The 16,598-nt window shown below is 41.4% G+C and overlaps 2 protein-coding genes across 4 annotated transcripts in view; both read right to left on the bottom strand.

The window, feature by feature from the left end:
- Positions 1–1,144: 1,144 nt before the first annotated feature.
- fam133b (family with sequence similarity 133 member B) lies at positions 1,145–7,381 on the bottom strand. Of its 2 annotated transcripts, none has more exons than XM_039606138.1 (11): positions 7,226–7,381; positions 6,500–6,597; positions 6,104–6,182; positions 5,083–5,169; positions 4,945–4,977; positions 4,685–4,756; positions 4,136–4,234; positions 3,992–4,033; positions 3,775–3,867; positions 1,989–2,039; positions 1,145–1,853 (listed from the first exon to the last, which is right to left on the bottom strand). In XM_039606138.1, exons 1-11 carry the CDS (start codon positions 7,247–7,249, stop codon positions 1,758–1,760), a joined length of 774 nt encoding a protein of 257 aa, XP_039462072.1. In that variant the 5' UTR covers positions 7,250–7,381; the 3' UTR covers positions 1,145–1,757. The 2 variants fall into 2 exon arrangements, with proteins under 2 accessions (XP_039462072.1, XP_031612743.1); XM_031756883.2 differs by having other exon boundaries at positions 3,992–4,030.
- A 1,676-nt stretch (positions 7,382–9,057) lies between these two features.
- The window catches only part of cdk6 (cyclin-dependent kinase 6), a 40,407-nt gene continuing 32,866 nt past the window's right edge, over positions 9,058–16,598 (bottom strand). For both annotated transcript variants that reach the window (XM_031756890.2, XM_039605638.1), the window contains 3 exons: positions 13,277–13,327; positions 12,857–12,992; positions 9,058–12,299 (listed from right to left, as the gene is read on the bottom strand). In XM_031756890.2, coding sequence (XP_031612750.1) covers positions 12,147–12,299; positions 12,857–12,992; positions 13,277–13,327 — 340 coding nt within the window. In that variant the 3' untranslated portion in view covers positions 9,058–12,146. The remainder of the gene's footprint in view (positions 12,300–12,856; positions 12,993–13,276; positions 13,328–16,598) is intronic.

Here is a 16,598-nt window from a genome sequence, read left to right as displayed (position 1 = left end):
AGCGTGTTTGGGATCATTGTCATGATAAAAAAAAATGAAGCTGTTGCCATTCAGATGATTTCCAGATGGTATTGGATGGTGGTCCAAACTCTGAAAGAACTTTGTTTTCATAATGCCATCAATTTTGACAGTATATCTCAGCCACTTGCTAAAATGGTCCCAAACCATGACAGAGCCTCCAGTGATCCTGAGACTCACTGTGGTAAATCTCTCCTGTATTTATAGATGGCAATTTGAAGCTAAATTTCCAAAGTTCGTAAGACCTATTGCCACCGATCTTCAGTCCTGTTCTTGTGTAACTTGACATTCCCCAGCCTTTTCTCCTTGTTTCCTTTCCTTAGGAATGGCCTTTTAACAGCCACCGTCCCTCTGAGACCATTTCTGATGATCTACCTGCTGTTCACTGAAGCTGAAGGGCCCGATGCGCCTCCTAGGTCTTTTTTGCCTCTTTCTTAAGGATGTGACTTTCAGATGCTGTTCATCTGCTGTGGAACCACTTCGGTGGCATAAAAAAGAATTTAATGTCTGTCAGTGTTATCTTTGACATTTTTCATAGATCGAAGCCTAGATACAATTTAAAACTGGTTCTTTGCCAAGTTGTGTGTAGACACAAAGAGGTTCATCCCTCAGGTTGTTAGGTGCTGTTTTTATGCTTGAATCATTCACAGGTCAGAGTTAAGTGGCTTAACAAACAAAAAACATTCCTCTAAAAATGTCAGGTAGAAGGACTGGGCTGAAAGTGAGTGAAAGACTTTCAGAAAGCCTGCACAACTGTTGCTTGAGGCCACTTGAAAAAATACGAGTCTGGCTCCTTCGAGACAAAATATGGAGAAATGAAGGGTGGCTCATGACACTTTCCACAGTGGTGTCACACTTTTGGAGCCTGTGGTTTCATCGGTGAAGCATCTCATTCATTGTGCGGCATGACAGATTCAAACACAAAGTCAGACTCATGGTTCAGTAAGAGGCATTTAAAGTAGTGAGGTTTACATATTTGTGTTTCTTTTTCCAGTTTCAGAACCAGATCGGAGAAGAACGGGGTCTGAAGAGGCCGAAGCTCCAGCAACCTGGAGACCTACAAACAACAGCTTTATTACTTAACCAACTCCTTCTGGCCTCAGTGTTGTAACTACATAACAGCAACAAAGGTTAAAACAATACTTTATTATTGAACTCCATTGTTTGTACAATTACACTGCAGTGTAACAACTCATCTAACGAAAACAATTATCCCTTGTATTACTGTATGACTGTGCAGCTCATTTCTTACAACAATGGCCAACTTCAATATGAAGCTGACAAGACATCATCACGTCTACATGCATCACGCAGGCACTAGCATCAACAGCCTCGTGTAGCAATGGAAGATGTCAGGTGTGAAGCACAGGGGCTAACTCCTAGAGGGCTAGCATTCTGAAGGTGGTGGGGAGTGCCAGGCACACTCAAATCTCCACAGAGAGAGAGGAGGAAAAGAGAGGGAAGTGTGGGGAGTTCAGTCCTGTATTTGAGTGTAACTCAGACCAATAATGCAGAAAAATCATGGTGGTAAAACAAAAAAAGATATGCACCAGTCGTTTCCACTTAGAGGGACCGGCGCTGTCCTCCTCATTTTCACTTCACACATAGAAGCCGAGCATTCAAGCCCGCTGCTTCCCCTGTTCAGGTGGAAATCCCCAAAAATTGGATGTGAGTAGTTTTTGGTAGTCAAAGGCAAAAATGACTCTACTATTGAGCTGTCAGAAAAATGGGAGACGTTTTCAGTCGAGGTCTGAGTCCGACTGAGACGCCGCCTTCTTTTTCTTTTTTCTGCCATGTTTTTTGTGCTTCTTTTTCCTCTTCTTCTTGGATTTGTCCTGGAAAAATAAAAAAAAATTCTGCATTTTAGTGACTGATTCGTCTTTTGAACGATGTACAACGATATACCGCTCTGCCCGCAAAATCTTGTTTGCGGACTGTCTTGAAATAGGAAATGAAGTAAAATGTCTCACTGTGAATTTCTCCTTTTCCTCGCTGCTTCTCTTTTTCTTCTTGGCTTCAACCTGCAGGAGTAAAAAGTTGAAAAGTGACAAAGAATTTAAAAAAAATAAATAAATTCCCCTAATATTTCACGATAGTGGAAATTCTACAATCAGCTGCAACAGCTGTGCGGTCAATCCAGGACCAAAGATGTTGTCAAACATAAATCTTCATGACTCCTTTATCTTTCTTCTGAATTATTAAATACAGTACATGCAGTACAGATCACTGGTTAGTTAAAACTGGGCGTGTGACCCAGTTTGAGATTATAATTTTTTTATTTTTTTATTTATTGCATCTTGCGTTTTGTAATTTGAATATATTTATTTACTTATTTAAATTCTTAAGGCTGTTTTACTCCTATGTTCAGATGTTGCTATTTTTAAAAGTGCTTTATAAATAAAGCTGGCTTGGCTAAGAACACCATCAGCACTGCGTCAAACACTGATAGAATTAGGATGGATTTTCTCCAAGTTATTGAGGAGAAGGATCTATTCCACGTCGCACTGCAGGATATTAATTTTTTATTTTGCCTGTAGCAGTGATGCTGTGCTGGGGAAATACAACTGTGGACATTTTAAGTCAAACAAAAGTTCACATCTGAAACCATTTCACTCACATCATAAAGAGGAGCAGTAAAGAACTCATTTAAATTATCCTATAAAGTAATTTAATGTAGTGTTGTGTGCAATGATTCAAGGAGCTGAACATTAAATGCTGCCATGCTTTGCTAAAAATGACACAAAGATGGACTTCCCCCTACAGTAAAGAGACACGAGAGCTTGAACATCTGGTTGCGTAAACATTTTAGGAAAAATGAAACTGATGATTTGACTTCTGTTCTGTATCGCTACTGTATCCAAGTACAGGGTTTAAAGAGGGACACCAGCGAACGGCCTCTATCTGACAGGGCAGAAATGTAAAAGGCTCCATTGAATAACATGAAAAATGGTTCAGTTTGACTGCTTGAATGATTAAAGTAACTAAGGCTTTGTCCAGATCACTATCAGAGTGAAAAGGTAACACATTCAAGACATAAATCCAAGCGGTTCGTATTTCCATCAGATGTCTACATGTGCATCTCAGGGTGAATGCTTAAATAAGAAAATAACACCTAAATAAATAGTGCTCCAACAGCCAGCAGACAGATACAAACACGTGATTTATTCAAGTATTTTGGGTGGAGGCTTCTTTTATGTGCAAAACAGGAGGATTACTAATGAGTAACCGACCCCTTTGTGATTATAACAGAAGCCCTCTGAGATACTTTGGTGACATCTGGACCAGAGTCATTACAGGTTTGCATTTGCCAATTAGCTTTTTATTTTTATATGATTATTTATGTTAGTTTCCCCCAAGATGTCTAGTTTTCTTATTCTATTTCACCAAAATGTTTTTTCAGATCTAATTTTAAGTCCAGTTCTAGTCAGCTATAAAAAGCCTTGGTCTGCACAAACAATCTGTTCGTGTGCAAACAGCAGTGAAGACAGACTGCCATAAATATCTGACCTGAGAATAAGATCGACTCAGCTCTGACAAAAAATAAATAAAAAAATTTAAAAAAGCAGGGGAGCATTTTCGGTGAGGAGCTATTAAATTTAAAAACCGAGAAGACCAAAGAAGCAAAAGAGGAACAAAGGATGAACAGAGTAACGCTCAACTACTTCAAGTCTATTTGTAAAGTGAGGCAACGGATACATTTTTAATAAAAAATTAATGACTGCAGAAATGTGTGATAGAGACAGAAATAATACTTACCGCCTCATCATCATCAGAGTCAGCAGACGACTCTGATGATGAGCCTTTATGACTTCTCTCAGCCTTCCTCTTTCGTCTACGGCTCTTTTCATCCTGATGGACACAAGATTTATTTAAGTTGTTTAGGGAGGAAAAGAAAAGCCAGAGAATTGCATTTTAAATCAAGCGTCGTCATCAAAACGACAGATAAGTGAATAACTGAATAAACGTAAATTACCTTATCTCTGTCACCTTCTTCCTTTATTCTTTTCCTTTTCTTCTTGGAAAAAGAAAAAAGGACAAAAAATTACCACCACAGTCCATTTCTATAAAACTGCAATGAATCCACTATCACCACTTGCAGCATTGGAAAGAGTAAAACCTTGCTTTCAGCATCTGACTCATCCTCTGAGCTGTCCGATGCTCTTCTGGATGACGACTTCTTTCTCTTTCGCTTCTTCTTTACAGTCTTCTTTTCATCCTGCACGTGCAAAAAAAAAAATACCTGCAATCAGTGTTTTGCTGTATGTGAAGGAATCCTCCTAAGATCCACTAAAGTCTTTATAAATCTGATCTCTCTAAAAAATACAGTTTAATTTTTTCCCCCCTTTTTTATTAATTTTTGGGGGCTTTTTAGCTTTTATTAAGACAAGGACAGTTTAAGAGTGGACAAGAAAGGTGAGAGAAGGCAGCGAAAAGACATACAGGATATCAAGTCAACAGCCTTGTGGCACACTGACTGCTCAAGCCAGTGGGCCAAAAAACTTGCATCCCAAGTTAGTTTTGATAGTAAACTGTCATCCAGCAGACTCCAGAAATGTCCCAACCCGAACCTGTTTAATGCTACATGCCGTGCAGCTGTATTGTGTTACACTAGATTAGGTTCAAATGAAGCACATGAGATGTAAAATGAATCATAAAAGGACCTTACCTCGTCATCTGACTCTGAGGAGGAGCTGCTGGAGGAATCAGAACTCGATGAGGAGGAGGAAGATGAAGAATGCTTGACCAAAACACAGTGGAAGCAGGGTTCATTAGATATGAGGTTATTCGATTGTTTGAAAAAACAAAAAAACCCAAACTGCATTCACAGGCTTGAATAAGAGACGAGTTTAGAAAACATGCACTCTGTGTGTATGTATCAGTAACATGGCACAGCTGTCAATCAAAATGCTGGAGGTCTCTCCTCACCCTGCTGGATTTCTTCTTCTCCTTCTTCTTTTTCTAAACACAAATGCCAAGCAAATGAAGCACAGAGAAACAAAAAGTAAGTAAAGACGAGAAATAAAAATAATACTTCATGAACCTGATACAGGATTCATATCATACCTCTTTTTTGTCTTTCTTCTCCTCCTTGTCCTTTTCACTTGCACCTAGCATTTTCTCTCTGTTTTTGGCAAGTTCTTTCTTCCATCTCTTAAAAAAACAAGAAACGATGTTACCAAAATAGTATAATAATAACAATAATAATAATAACGATAATAACAATAATAATAATAATAATAATAGACTGCATTTATGTAGCACTTTTCGCAACCCTTAAAGCGCTTTACAGTTCCACTATTCATTCACTCTCACATTCACACACTGGTGGAGGCAAACCATAGTTGTAGCCACAGCTGCCCTGGGCCAGACTGACAGAAGCGAGGCTGCCATATCGTGCCATCGGCCCCTCTGGCCATCACCAGTAGGCGGTAGGTGAAGTGTCTTGCACAAGGACACAACGACCAAGACGGACAGAGCTAGGGATCGAACCGGCAACCTTCCGGTTACAAGATGAGCTTAACAACCCCCTGACCCCCCCGTGGTGTTTATCTGGTAACTGTTTCAATAAGTTGCAATATTTTCATCTAATATGGATTACAATGTTGCTACAGTGAGAAACCATGACAACACTTCAAATGTTCTGCACACAAAAACAAATAAAAAAAATAAAATAAAAATCAAGCTCTCACAGTACGGTCACATTTCCATTGCAAACACAGATTTCCCCTAAGAAGGTAAAACATGCGGTACACCTGCACTCAGGCTCCGAGTTCACTGTATCAAACATTCTCACACTCGTAAATAAACAGCCAATTAATAATAACCAACTAACCAAACAAACACATCTTTGGACTGTGGGAGGAAGCCAGAGTACCAGGAGGCCCAGAAAGGCTCCAGCTGACCAGGATGTTTGAACAAATGCACCCCTGTGCCAACCACAAACTAAATAACTTTAAGATTGTATTTGTCTTTTTAATTTATAGACAAGTAAGGGAGCCATGGAGTATTTAAAAGTAAGCTAACTCCAGAGGAAAACTGTGTTTAACAGCCCTGTTCAAATGCTCTGTATATAATGCAAACATACCTCATTCATTTTGTCCTCAAAGTCAGCCAGGGCTCGAGAGCCCTTTTTCTTCTTCTCCAGCTGTTCCTTTAGCTCCTCCCTGATAAACACAAATAATTTTTTTTTTAAACGGCTTAATTCCAAAACTGTCACCTTTTGGAAAAGACTGGATTCTTCTAGTTAAAGGTGAGGTTAGTATTCTTATTTAGGAATCACTAATAGCTTTATCTACTTAATACTGTTCATATGCTTTAGAGTTTTGAATTTATTAAAACCCTTTAACAAAGACTATGCTGCCAGATATGTTCACCTTGACTCCTTTGGCTCTTTAATAGTACACCAAAAATGTTCTTGTGGTGATGATAAAGTGAGGACACCACTTTACATCACTAAGCTGCAGATCTGCCCTTTACTTACCATGTTGGTCGAGGTCTGCTTAAATAATCCTGAATGGTTGGCCCAGAGCCCTGTACCGGCCCCCTGGCTCGTGCAGCAGCAATGGGGTTAATGTAAGCCTGAAACACAGACAAAAGCATTCATTTCCATCCTTCTAATAGAGGGACGCTTAAAATATGGCATAATGCATTGCAATTCACCAGTACTACATGCGGGATCGCTAAAATAGCTGTGAAACAGGGCAAACAGAGCCTGGGCATGGGGTTTACAGCAGGACGCTGCTACTGTGTAAGATTTGTGTGTACCTGGAGCTTCCCGAGGCTATTGAGAGAGCAATTAGTAGTACTTAGTAATAAAGTAGTTGCTGTATTTGCCAATCAACAACGGTCAAGGCAGTGCGCCTAAGATGCAAGCCGGGGGGAACCACTGTGCAACCTCAGCATGCCAAACCTGAACTACTCCCAAATTTAGGATTACCTTCTGATGCACTAAGCTAACGTTAGCTGTTTGAAAGCCTAAAGATTAAAGCAACCAATCTACGCTGTTGTATTTCCAAGCTAAGTGTGCATATGCGCGGCTAAACTAACCACCGTACACAGCAGGCCTAGCATCACAATACCTAGTGGACACGTACGTAAGCTAACCAATGCTAACTGCCGCGATAGCCCGTTTATTTGTATCTTGTTTACTAAATGTCACTCGGTACATATGCAAATAATTTTATTCAAATTATGCGGCACCACTCACCACTCGATTGTCTCTCTTGCCCATGTCGAGTCAGCAATGGGAAACAACACCCAAGAGAAAGAACAACCATTTGTGTTACCTTGCTAACATTTACGTAGCCACTTCGAGTTGATAAAAGCTCGACTGATTCTTCTTCTTCGGCTGCCGTCGCAAATACTACACTACTGCCCCCTTCTGGAAAAGAGTAGGATATTGTGTCAGAATCCAAGTAGTGTTGAAATAAGCCAGAAATTAATGCTTTTACTAATACTTTTATTTTACTTCTTCTTCTGGCTGCTTCCTTTAGAGGTCACCATAGCTGATCCTCTTCCCCCCATCTCACCCTATGGCAAGCATCCTCCTTTGTCACACCAACTCTCTGCATGTGATCCTCTTTGTCTCATGCCTGGCAGCTCCATCTTCAACATCCTTTGTTCACTATATCCACTATGCCTCTACTGTACAGGTCCAAACCATCTCAGCCTCGCCTCTGTAACTCTAACTGCTAAGCCTGAGCTGTCTGTCTGATATACTAATATCTAATCATCTCCATTCTGCTCACTACCATGTTGACATCTTCACCTCCACCTCCCGTCTTTTTGTCACTGCCACCATCTCCAAATGATACATCATAGCCGGTTTCATTATCATCTTGTAAACCTTCTCTTTACACTTGAGGTTATTCTTCTGTCACAAATTATCCCTATGACACTCTCCTCCCTGCCTAACCCTTTTTCACCTCTCTTGTGCACTGTCTGTTGCTTCGCATGGTTGACCCCAGGTATTTAAACTCATCTACCCTCACTATTTCTGCTCTTTGCTGTTTCACTGTTACACCCGTTTCCCTCTCATTCATACACATTGTGAGAAAGTATTAAAGCAGGTGGCATGTTTCAGTTCCCCTATGATATGCAGAGATAAGGAGTAGGTTGTAAAGAAGAATAGAAAAGCAGGAAACTATAGAGGAACAGTTGGGGAGTGTACCTTTCTATGTGAACGTTAGGGTGTGTGGCCTTGAATGTCCTTGATAAGGAAACAACGTATTCTTTTTATGACTCGGTTTGCTGACTGTAGTGGGCGTAGGGTGAGCTCACCTGTAGCCCCCGTGTCTAATCATGTAATTTAAAGGTTGCAACATGCTTGTGGGACTACTAGATAAATATAGGGCAAGTCCCTTAAGGGAGCGCCCAGAGCCTTTATAATGAACAGACTGAGGAATTGCTCCTCAGATCCACTTGGTGCTTGCTGTGGCTGCATGCAGTGTGATCTCCCAATGTGCACTGGTAATAAAGCTTTGATGAACGAAAACTTCAGCCTCATCTGACTCTTCTTCTCCAGCTGGGATATCAAACGGATCGGTGAGGTCGAGAAGTGAACCTCAACAACATGTATTCTGTTATGGTTCAGTTAACTTTCATTGTTCTTCCCTCCAGAGTATACCTCCACCTGCTATCACTACAGATAACAGTGTCATCTGCAAACATCTGTCACGGAGGCTCCTGGCTTACCTCATCTGTTACTCCTTTGCAAACAGGAAGGGTTCAGAGCAGAACATTGCAGACCTCAACCCCCGTCTTACTGTCCTCATATATGTCCTGCATACTTCTCATGCATTTCCACAGTTCCACTCTTGGCACCCTATTATATACTTTCTCTAGTCCCACAAAGACACAGTGCATTTCCTGACCTTCTCCATCAGCACTGAAAGCAAACATCAGATTTGGCGCACTCTTTCTCAGCATGAAGCCATACTCCTGCTCACTAATCGCCTCTTTCCCATTTCTTCATGTACGCCTCATGAGCGTTATCCCTCTGTATTTACTCCAACCCCTGATAAATAAGTCCAAACAACATTAATAAAAAGCTGCTTTTTATTCAGCTGGTGCAACATAATAATAAGACACCGATGCATTCATACATAAGTATAATGCCAATATGAGTGATGGATGAAGCGACGTTCAAAAATAGTGACACTGCCTAGAGTTCAGCAGCGGATTTCAGTTGTTATGAGACTGAAGAGCATTACAGATTGGTTAAATCATAAGAAAGCACACAGTGACTGTATTAACTGTAATGAGATTAAAGCAGTCAATATTTTAAATGTAAACCTCCGTGTCTAACGCATTTGTAGCTTTGATTGCATTGTAGATGCCACTTACACCAGAAATGAGTCGTTATCAAATAGAAAAACAAAAAAGAAGAAAAAATTAAAATCACACAGTGTTAAGCAGACATGTATTTCTGTCATGTTTGCCACCTGGTCATTAGTTTGTGGCAAGAACAGTTTATACAGGCAGTTATCTTCAGACAGTAAGGACTACAGTAACATATATTCGATAAATAGTAGACAGTAGATTGTGATCAATGACACGATCCTTAGACAGCTTGAAAGAAAACCTGAAGAAGTTGTATCGTAGTCATTCAGTAACCCAGAGATGTGCAAACTGTGCCCGAAAGGTTTCGGACGTCCGTGGAGAGAACCTGAGAAAGTCAGAGATTGAGTCTGTGTGTGTCTGTGTCTGTGTGCTAAAAGCACTACCTGTTACGAAACCCCAAAACAAAAACCAGTGTTACAATGTTACTGTTCTGCAAGAACTACTAAATACAAAAATACAACTCTGGAAAAACTTGCTTTTACCTTGTGGTTCAAAACTTAACTTGGATAGAACGGCACGCCAAGGTAAAATAAAGCAGAAACTGTACACAAAATATTGTGCATCACATCGTCATCAAAACTACTGGAAAATCCGTAGTAGTTCTCAACACATGATAAAAGAAATCCGTCGGAACAACCCACCACACGCAAATAAAACAGAAAACAAAGAAACAACTCTCGCCATGCAACATTCTGCAGACCCTCGCTACTCTACGTCTATCCGTTTTAACGACATGCCTATGTGCTGACAAACGCACGTATCAAAAGGTTTCTATTGTTACAGCTTGTACTTTAGAACTAGCACAATTTACTGTACAGTACCAATGCTTTTCCTTTATACATTCCTTACAACGTCAAACTATTCTTACACGGACTCTACAATCCTTTAATGAGTTGGCGTCACTGGTGTAAGAACACTGTATACCCCAGCATTAAAAAAACAAAAATCAAGTTACAAGTATATAAGACTCGTCAATAAAATTAAAATTAAATACAGAATATTAGTGACACAAAAGTGTGCCAAAATTCTACCATGTTGAATGAATAGTGCTTGTGGGTCTCTCTTTGACACTTTGTGCAGGTCTGTCTGTGCATTACTGTATGATTTGGAAAGAAATAATTTGATTTCACAATAATGATAAAACAAAGCGCTCACGTTGGTACAGCTAAAAGTCATTAAAAAGTCAAAGTCTATGTAAGTTGTAGGAACATCTCCAAGTTGTCTCATTGTCTCAGCACCGATATCAGCCCCGTTACGAGTTCCTCGATGTGTGCAGAAACCATTAGAATCCCGCTACTGGTCTGCAGTTACTCTAGACTTCCACAAGGTGGCACCATTATTATAGGTCAAACTGGAATGATAATGGACATGGCAGTGGGTGGCTGGTTTGTGATGCCTAACAACGTCCGAGTGAGTACATGGGTACATGAGCGTGCTTATGTCAGCGGCACTGGGGACAATAAATGTGCGTGTGAAACGTTCGTCTTCTCACTGCACACACCAGCAGTAAGCAAGCTATTTATAAAAACAAAACAACAAACAAGACAACACAACAACAAAAATAAAGAGGCAGGTGAGATCCATCCAGGCTCTGGTCTGGTCCTCTCTCTCTCTCCTGCAGTCCAGAGTCTTTTTTTTCCATTGTTAAGTATAAACACTGGGCATAAGGAGGCTTCCGCTCTTCGGACTCTACAGTCCCAACTCCAAGTCAATATAAGGATCGGGTCACTTTGCATTGTTACACAACATTTCACATCCTGAAAGCAGCATTTACAATCCATCAGTTCGTGGAAGGATGACAGCTTGTGTGCGCAGGGTTCTGGGGGGCGTTTGGTGCCATCCCATCTTCACCCGCTCCCCGCTCCACAGAGCGTTTTATACGCCCCAGGGGGGGAAAGTATTTGCCCACTTTAGTCTGTTTTAGGCTTCGTTTTATATGCAACGTAAAACCAACATTAATGATGCTTTTTTTGACACTGATTATCAGAAAACATTCATAAAGAAAACGTTTAACGAAGTTACCTATAAAGGAGTGACAATATTACCGCTCTAAACTGCGTCACACGTCGCATCAGCTGATACAACTCATTGCTTATCAGGTAGGGTCTCTACCTTTCAAAATAAAGCATCTCCAGGTGACTGCTGTTGTGATTTGGCCTTTATCTTTCTGAAATAAATAAAACTGAATTGAACTAATGTGGCTGAGCGCTGCTGATGGAGACCCAGATGTGCTGTTCTTTAGTTAACATCATGCCTGCAGGGCCCAACAGCTGGAAAATCTCATTACTTGTCAGCTTGTATTTGGCACGTAGGACAAACATTAAAACACAGCTCAGCAAACGCCCCTTAATTAAAGCTTTCTGACCAATAACTAAGTGCTATATGTTGGTGGTGACGCGTCTTTGCAGGAGGCCACTGAGGACTTGAGTGGGGAGATCAATAAAGCAAAGGATAGACTTTGAAATTCACAATGTAAACCTCATTACAGAATGGCGTCATCATAATGGAGAAAAGCTGCAGTACTCAAACACTGATGCCTTTTCTGGACTATTTTTTTGAGATTGTGAACTCTCCTGTAACCAGCTGTTTTGTTTTTACTTGATTTGAGTGGATTTGTTGAAAGGGAAACCTTTTTCTGGTAATCAGTGCCAAAAAAACCTTTACTAATGTATTTTGATTTCACGCTGAAATAAAACATGACAAACTTTTTAGGAAGGGTACAGTAAATACTACTTATAGCCACGGGAACGTGGAGGGCGGTTAAAGGGGGGAAAAAAAGAGGACTTTCAGGCACTCCTCTCCTCCATCGTGGACTTGTTGCTGGGGATGGGCTGGGCTGCGTACACACTTCTGCTGTGGCTGTCCACGCTTTGAAAGTAGGGGTGACTCAACGCAGTGAAGGCCGATATTCTCCTGGACGGGTTGAAGGTGAGGAATTGCTGCGGGGGGGGGGGGGGTGAGGAAAAGAAGATAATGAGAGACCACCAAGTATAGAGGCTTGTTTACATTTCTAGGTTGAATAAAATATTGCGTGCAGCTCGGTTCCCACGTTGATTTTAAAATCAAAATCGATGCTCCAAAATGCAACAATCCTGATGAATGATCGATTATATTTGTGCTTTTATAAACAAGCCGAACTACAAGTTGGGTATAAATCTGCTCGATGGTGAAGTAAGCGCTTCGCTTGATGCATTTATTTTCCACACATGAGGATTTCAGGCTCCATGTTCAGAAAAAACAAGGAGTTAGAAGATATAAAATGTATCAAAAACAAACAAAAAAAAAAAACAATCAAATTGTACAAGGTAGTCAAGTTACTGACAGAAGTTGTTCTGTTAGCTTAGCTTCTCTTAGTGCTTTGGCCCATAAATAAATGTGCACGATGCCATAAAGGCGACAGTGATGAGCAAGTGACAGCTTTAAAAACATTTTCCATACAATCTTTTTGGACACACATGATATTTTAAGATCTTTTAATGAGAGTTACACTACAAACCATTAACAAGGCCCGTCCCTGCTCGTCCATGTCTGGAACTAGGTCTTCTATTGGTTTCGGGGGCCGGGGTGTGAAGGCACTCTGTGGCAGGGCTACTTCCTGGGGCCAGTCTTCTGCCGAGGGTACCCCGACAACACTGTGGAATCATACAGCTCATCAGTGTCTTCATCATCGGCAATGGGAAGCATTCACCACTTAATTCCAGTTCAAATCATTTGAACACGAATACATGCACCCCAGAAAAGCAGTGTGGGTTCATCTGATGGGTTTTGCATTAATTAGAAAAACAGTAGATGAGTGCATGTTCTGTCCTTAATGTTTAGGCAAGGGTTTGACTGAATCTTCCAAAATTCCACTGAGTTGAAAGAAAATATAACCGAGCCTGAGGAGAAATGGAAAACAAGAGTAGTCATTACTTACTCAAAAATCTTTCCTAGCTGATCAACATCCGAGTTTCCTCTAAACAGCGGCCTAGAAAACAGAAATTATAAAAAAAAAGGTTAGTTTAGTTTCTACGTATTATGTTGCAAAAACAAAACAAAACAAAGCCCGGAAATGCAGAAAAAGGTTTCAAACTTTTTCAAATGTAGAGATTCAGTTCTCCCTTTTGTAACCTGCTTTAGATAGGAGTCATTTTCCCATGGTACACTGTAAGACCAACAGCCCTAACATATAAGCTTTTGGCTCGAGGAATGTGGGACTCCGATGTGAACGTTTTGAAGTAGCCACACGCTCGCAGCTTCATCCCAGGGAATAGGGATTGTGGAGCGGTGTTGGTGGTGCTGCTGAGGATGGGGAGGGAAGGAAACGGGGGATGAAAGGAGGGAGGAGAGCGGCAGCAGGGCTGCTGGTGGTTCCTGTGGCTTTGGGCCGTCTTCGGGTGCCCGTGCTTGGCATGGGATCAGCACAGATTCCAGTAGTCATCATCAGCACAAGCCTGGCAGTCGCCACACGGGACAGAAAAAGCCTTTTTATCCCGTGTGTGTGTGTGTGTGTGCGAGCGTGTGCGAATGTCTGCTTTTGCTCTCGCTGACTGAATGCGTGGAGGAAATTGGGAGGAAAAGGCGTTTGAAAGAAAAGTTGGATTATCCTAACAGAGAAAGAGGTATAGGAGCTGGAGCTTCCTGTCAAAGTTCCTCTGAGGGGAAATAAGGAGGTGCTGTTGTCACAAGAGGGGACTTGTTTAACATTGCACACACCACCACTTTTAGGCTAAATGAGATTAATATTTCTAAGTGTTCTTCACAAAACAAACGCACAAGGCTCAGAAGGAGAAACCGCTCTCTCTCTCTTTTTTTAAATTTTTTTTTTAAATAGGTTCCACTTCTTTACTGTGTTTGCTCACCAGCAGATGTCAATGTAGTGCCAGGGTATCATCATATAGATGTGCCTTTATGCATGCCTGTCTGCATTTTGTATCCAGGCCTTAGTACACTTCAAGTGCACCCCACTTAACTGAACTCAACAGAGACTGGTTTAGCCACCATGTGCTCCTTGTGCTTTCCCACTTGCAGGAAGCTTTGCATAGCTTACACCCACACTTTCCTACAGTGGAGACACTGGGGATATTAGTCACACAAAAGGTGTTTGGCACATTTTTACTGTGACAGCAGAATTTCTGTCACAAGCTGAAGTTTGGAAGTGGAATTAAGATATTAGTTTCTTTCTAGTGTTCATAAATGGTGTCCTTGAGTAACGGACGTCTCAAAAATGATTGCATATGCAGGTCTTTTAGGGCAAGGCACCGCACTGAGAACTTTGAAAGGCATGTAAAATCAGACCAAACCAGTTTCTGACTGTTGAAAAAGAAAAAAGAAAAATCACCTACAGCAAAGCTATCATGCCAAAACAAGTAGGGCTGATAATTCCAAGAGGTCCATTTTTAAACCTGGAGTGGTTTGTTGGTTTGTTGAAGGGGGATAACTGGATTCACACAGAGCTGGCCGCTGGCATGCACACACAGTCAGCAGTTGAGTGCGAGTGCTCGCGCTCTGGCATCGTTTCCCACCCTGAGATTTGCACGTACAAATCCCAATGCCCGTGCACAACGCCACACAAGTGGCTGCAGTGAAAAGGCCGAGACCGAGTTGGGACAGGCAGCTGAGTCACGCATCCTTTAGTGCCAGCACGGCGTCGTCCCACATTCCTTTGAGAGAACCTCTGGAATGCGCGTGTGAATTCGCATGTTTGCACGTGAGCGTCTCGAACCATCTGAGTGGGAGCTGGAGAGAAATGAGGTGTGCGCGTTGGACGGCGGACTTTTCATGCAGGGTATCCCGGGCTGTACTGCATGCACGCGTGCATGCAAGGGTGTGCTTTTGAGAATTTATCAATCGAGTTCCAAACTGTGAGAAAGTCAACACGGATGTGGGGCCTCTCCCGGGCCATTAACGAACCGCGTTCAACCTTTTTGGTTAGAGGAATGTCAACAAGCAGCAGCTCTCTCCACAGTTCTTTCGAACTGTGACTCACCCAACACCATCCCAACCATGCAGATGCAGACTTGTATAATATTTGCTCAAATTCCTTGGAGAGCAACTATTCTCACTACAGTACATAGTCATTAAAAACACTTTTAATGACCGTGTACTCTAATAGCATGTTTGGTGGTGAAAGTGAAGAAGAATGTGCTTATGAGTCATGAAACCTTTGAAGTCTCATGACTCAAAGAAAGACTTCACATGTTTCTGGCCTGAAATGCGACATGGTGTGTCAAAAATGGGGGTCATGGCTGCTCGTGGGGGGTTTTAGGCTTACTTTCAAAATTACATCTAACCTATGAACCGGCTGTTTCTTCTTCACTCAGCCTTTTTCACTCTGTGCTTATAAACTACTCTGCATTTAAATCATTAGTTATGAATCTCCGGCGTTCTTCCACAGCACATCTTAACCAGTCGAGTCAGATGGCTGCCCCTCTCTGAGACAGTTGGAGGTTTCTTCCTATTAAAAGGGAGTTTTTCCTTACCACTTTCTCCAAGTGATTGCTCATAGAGGGCCATAGGGGTTGATTGTTGGGGTTTCCCTCTGATATTGCAAAGTGAAAATGCTACAATAATGCAAAGTCAAACCCAATGTCTTGCAAACCAAACAAAATCAAAGCAACTTACAGAAAACAGGAGATCCATTATTTTTCTTTTGTTTTCTATCATATTATATGTACAGACTGTTTAGTCCTGCAGTGGTAGATGCTCACAGTGGTGAGTCTAAACCAACAGATCAGGGTTAACAGCTCTAAATGCTTCAGTTAATTTGTTTTCTACTCTTGACTCTATGATGTCAGAGCTCTTTATGTCATCACAACTCTGGTTCTGAGCAGTCGCTTTACCCGACTGCTGTACCAACTATCTGTTTCCGAGGGGCCCCCAATCAGAAGAAAGCTGACTTAAAGGGCGATGGACGAACGAAGGGGCTCCAACAAGTTCTAGTATTCTAGACAAATTTGACTTTTCCTTTTAATCATGCAAAGATTTTCTCTAGCGGAGCAAGGAATAAAAATGTGAGGCTAAAAATGAGCACTACAGATTGGTGAACAATTCTTCTGAAAAACAGCTTAATTATGAGCATAGAGGTCTGCGTTCGTGCCCCCGAGCTGTCAGCATTTCTAATCTCAATTTCAATATAACTGCAAACTAACAAACACTGCTCTCTCTCAATATCTTGCTTTCTTTCTCTTCACCCAGGTGCCCTTTAATCTCTGACAGGTGGCCTTTTAAAAGCCATCTTAATCACCCGCTGAGACTGA

Source organism: Oreochromis aureus, linkage group 22, assembly GCF_013358895.1.
Source record: "Oreochromis aureus strain Israel breed Guangdong linkage group 22, ZZ_aureus, whole genome shotgun sequence".
Classification (NCBI taxonomy): domain Eukaryota; kingdom Metazoa; phylum Chordata; class Actinopteri; order Cichliformes; family Cichlidae; genus Oreochromis; species Oreochromis aureus.
The sequence above is the reverse complement of the archived record's forward strand: the minus strand, read 5'-3'. Positions and strand labels throughout refer to the sequence as shown.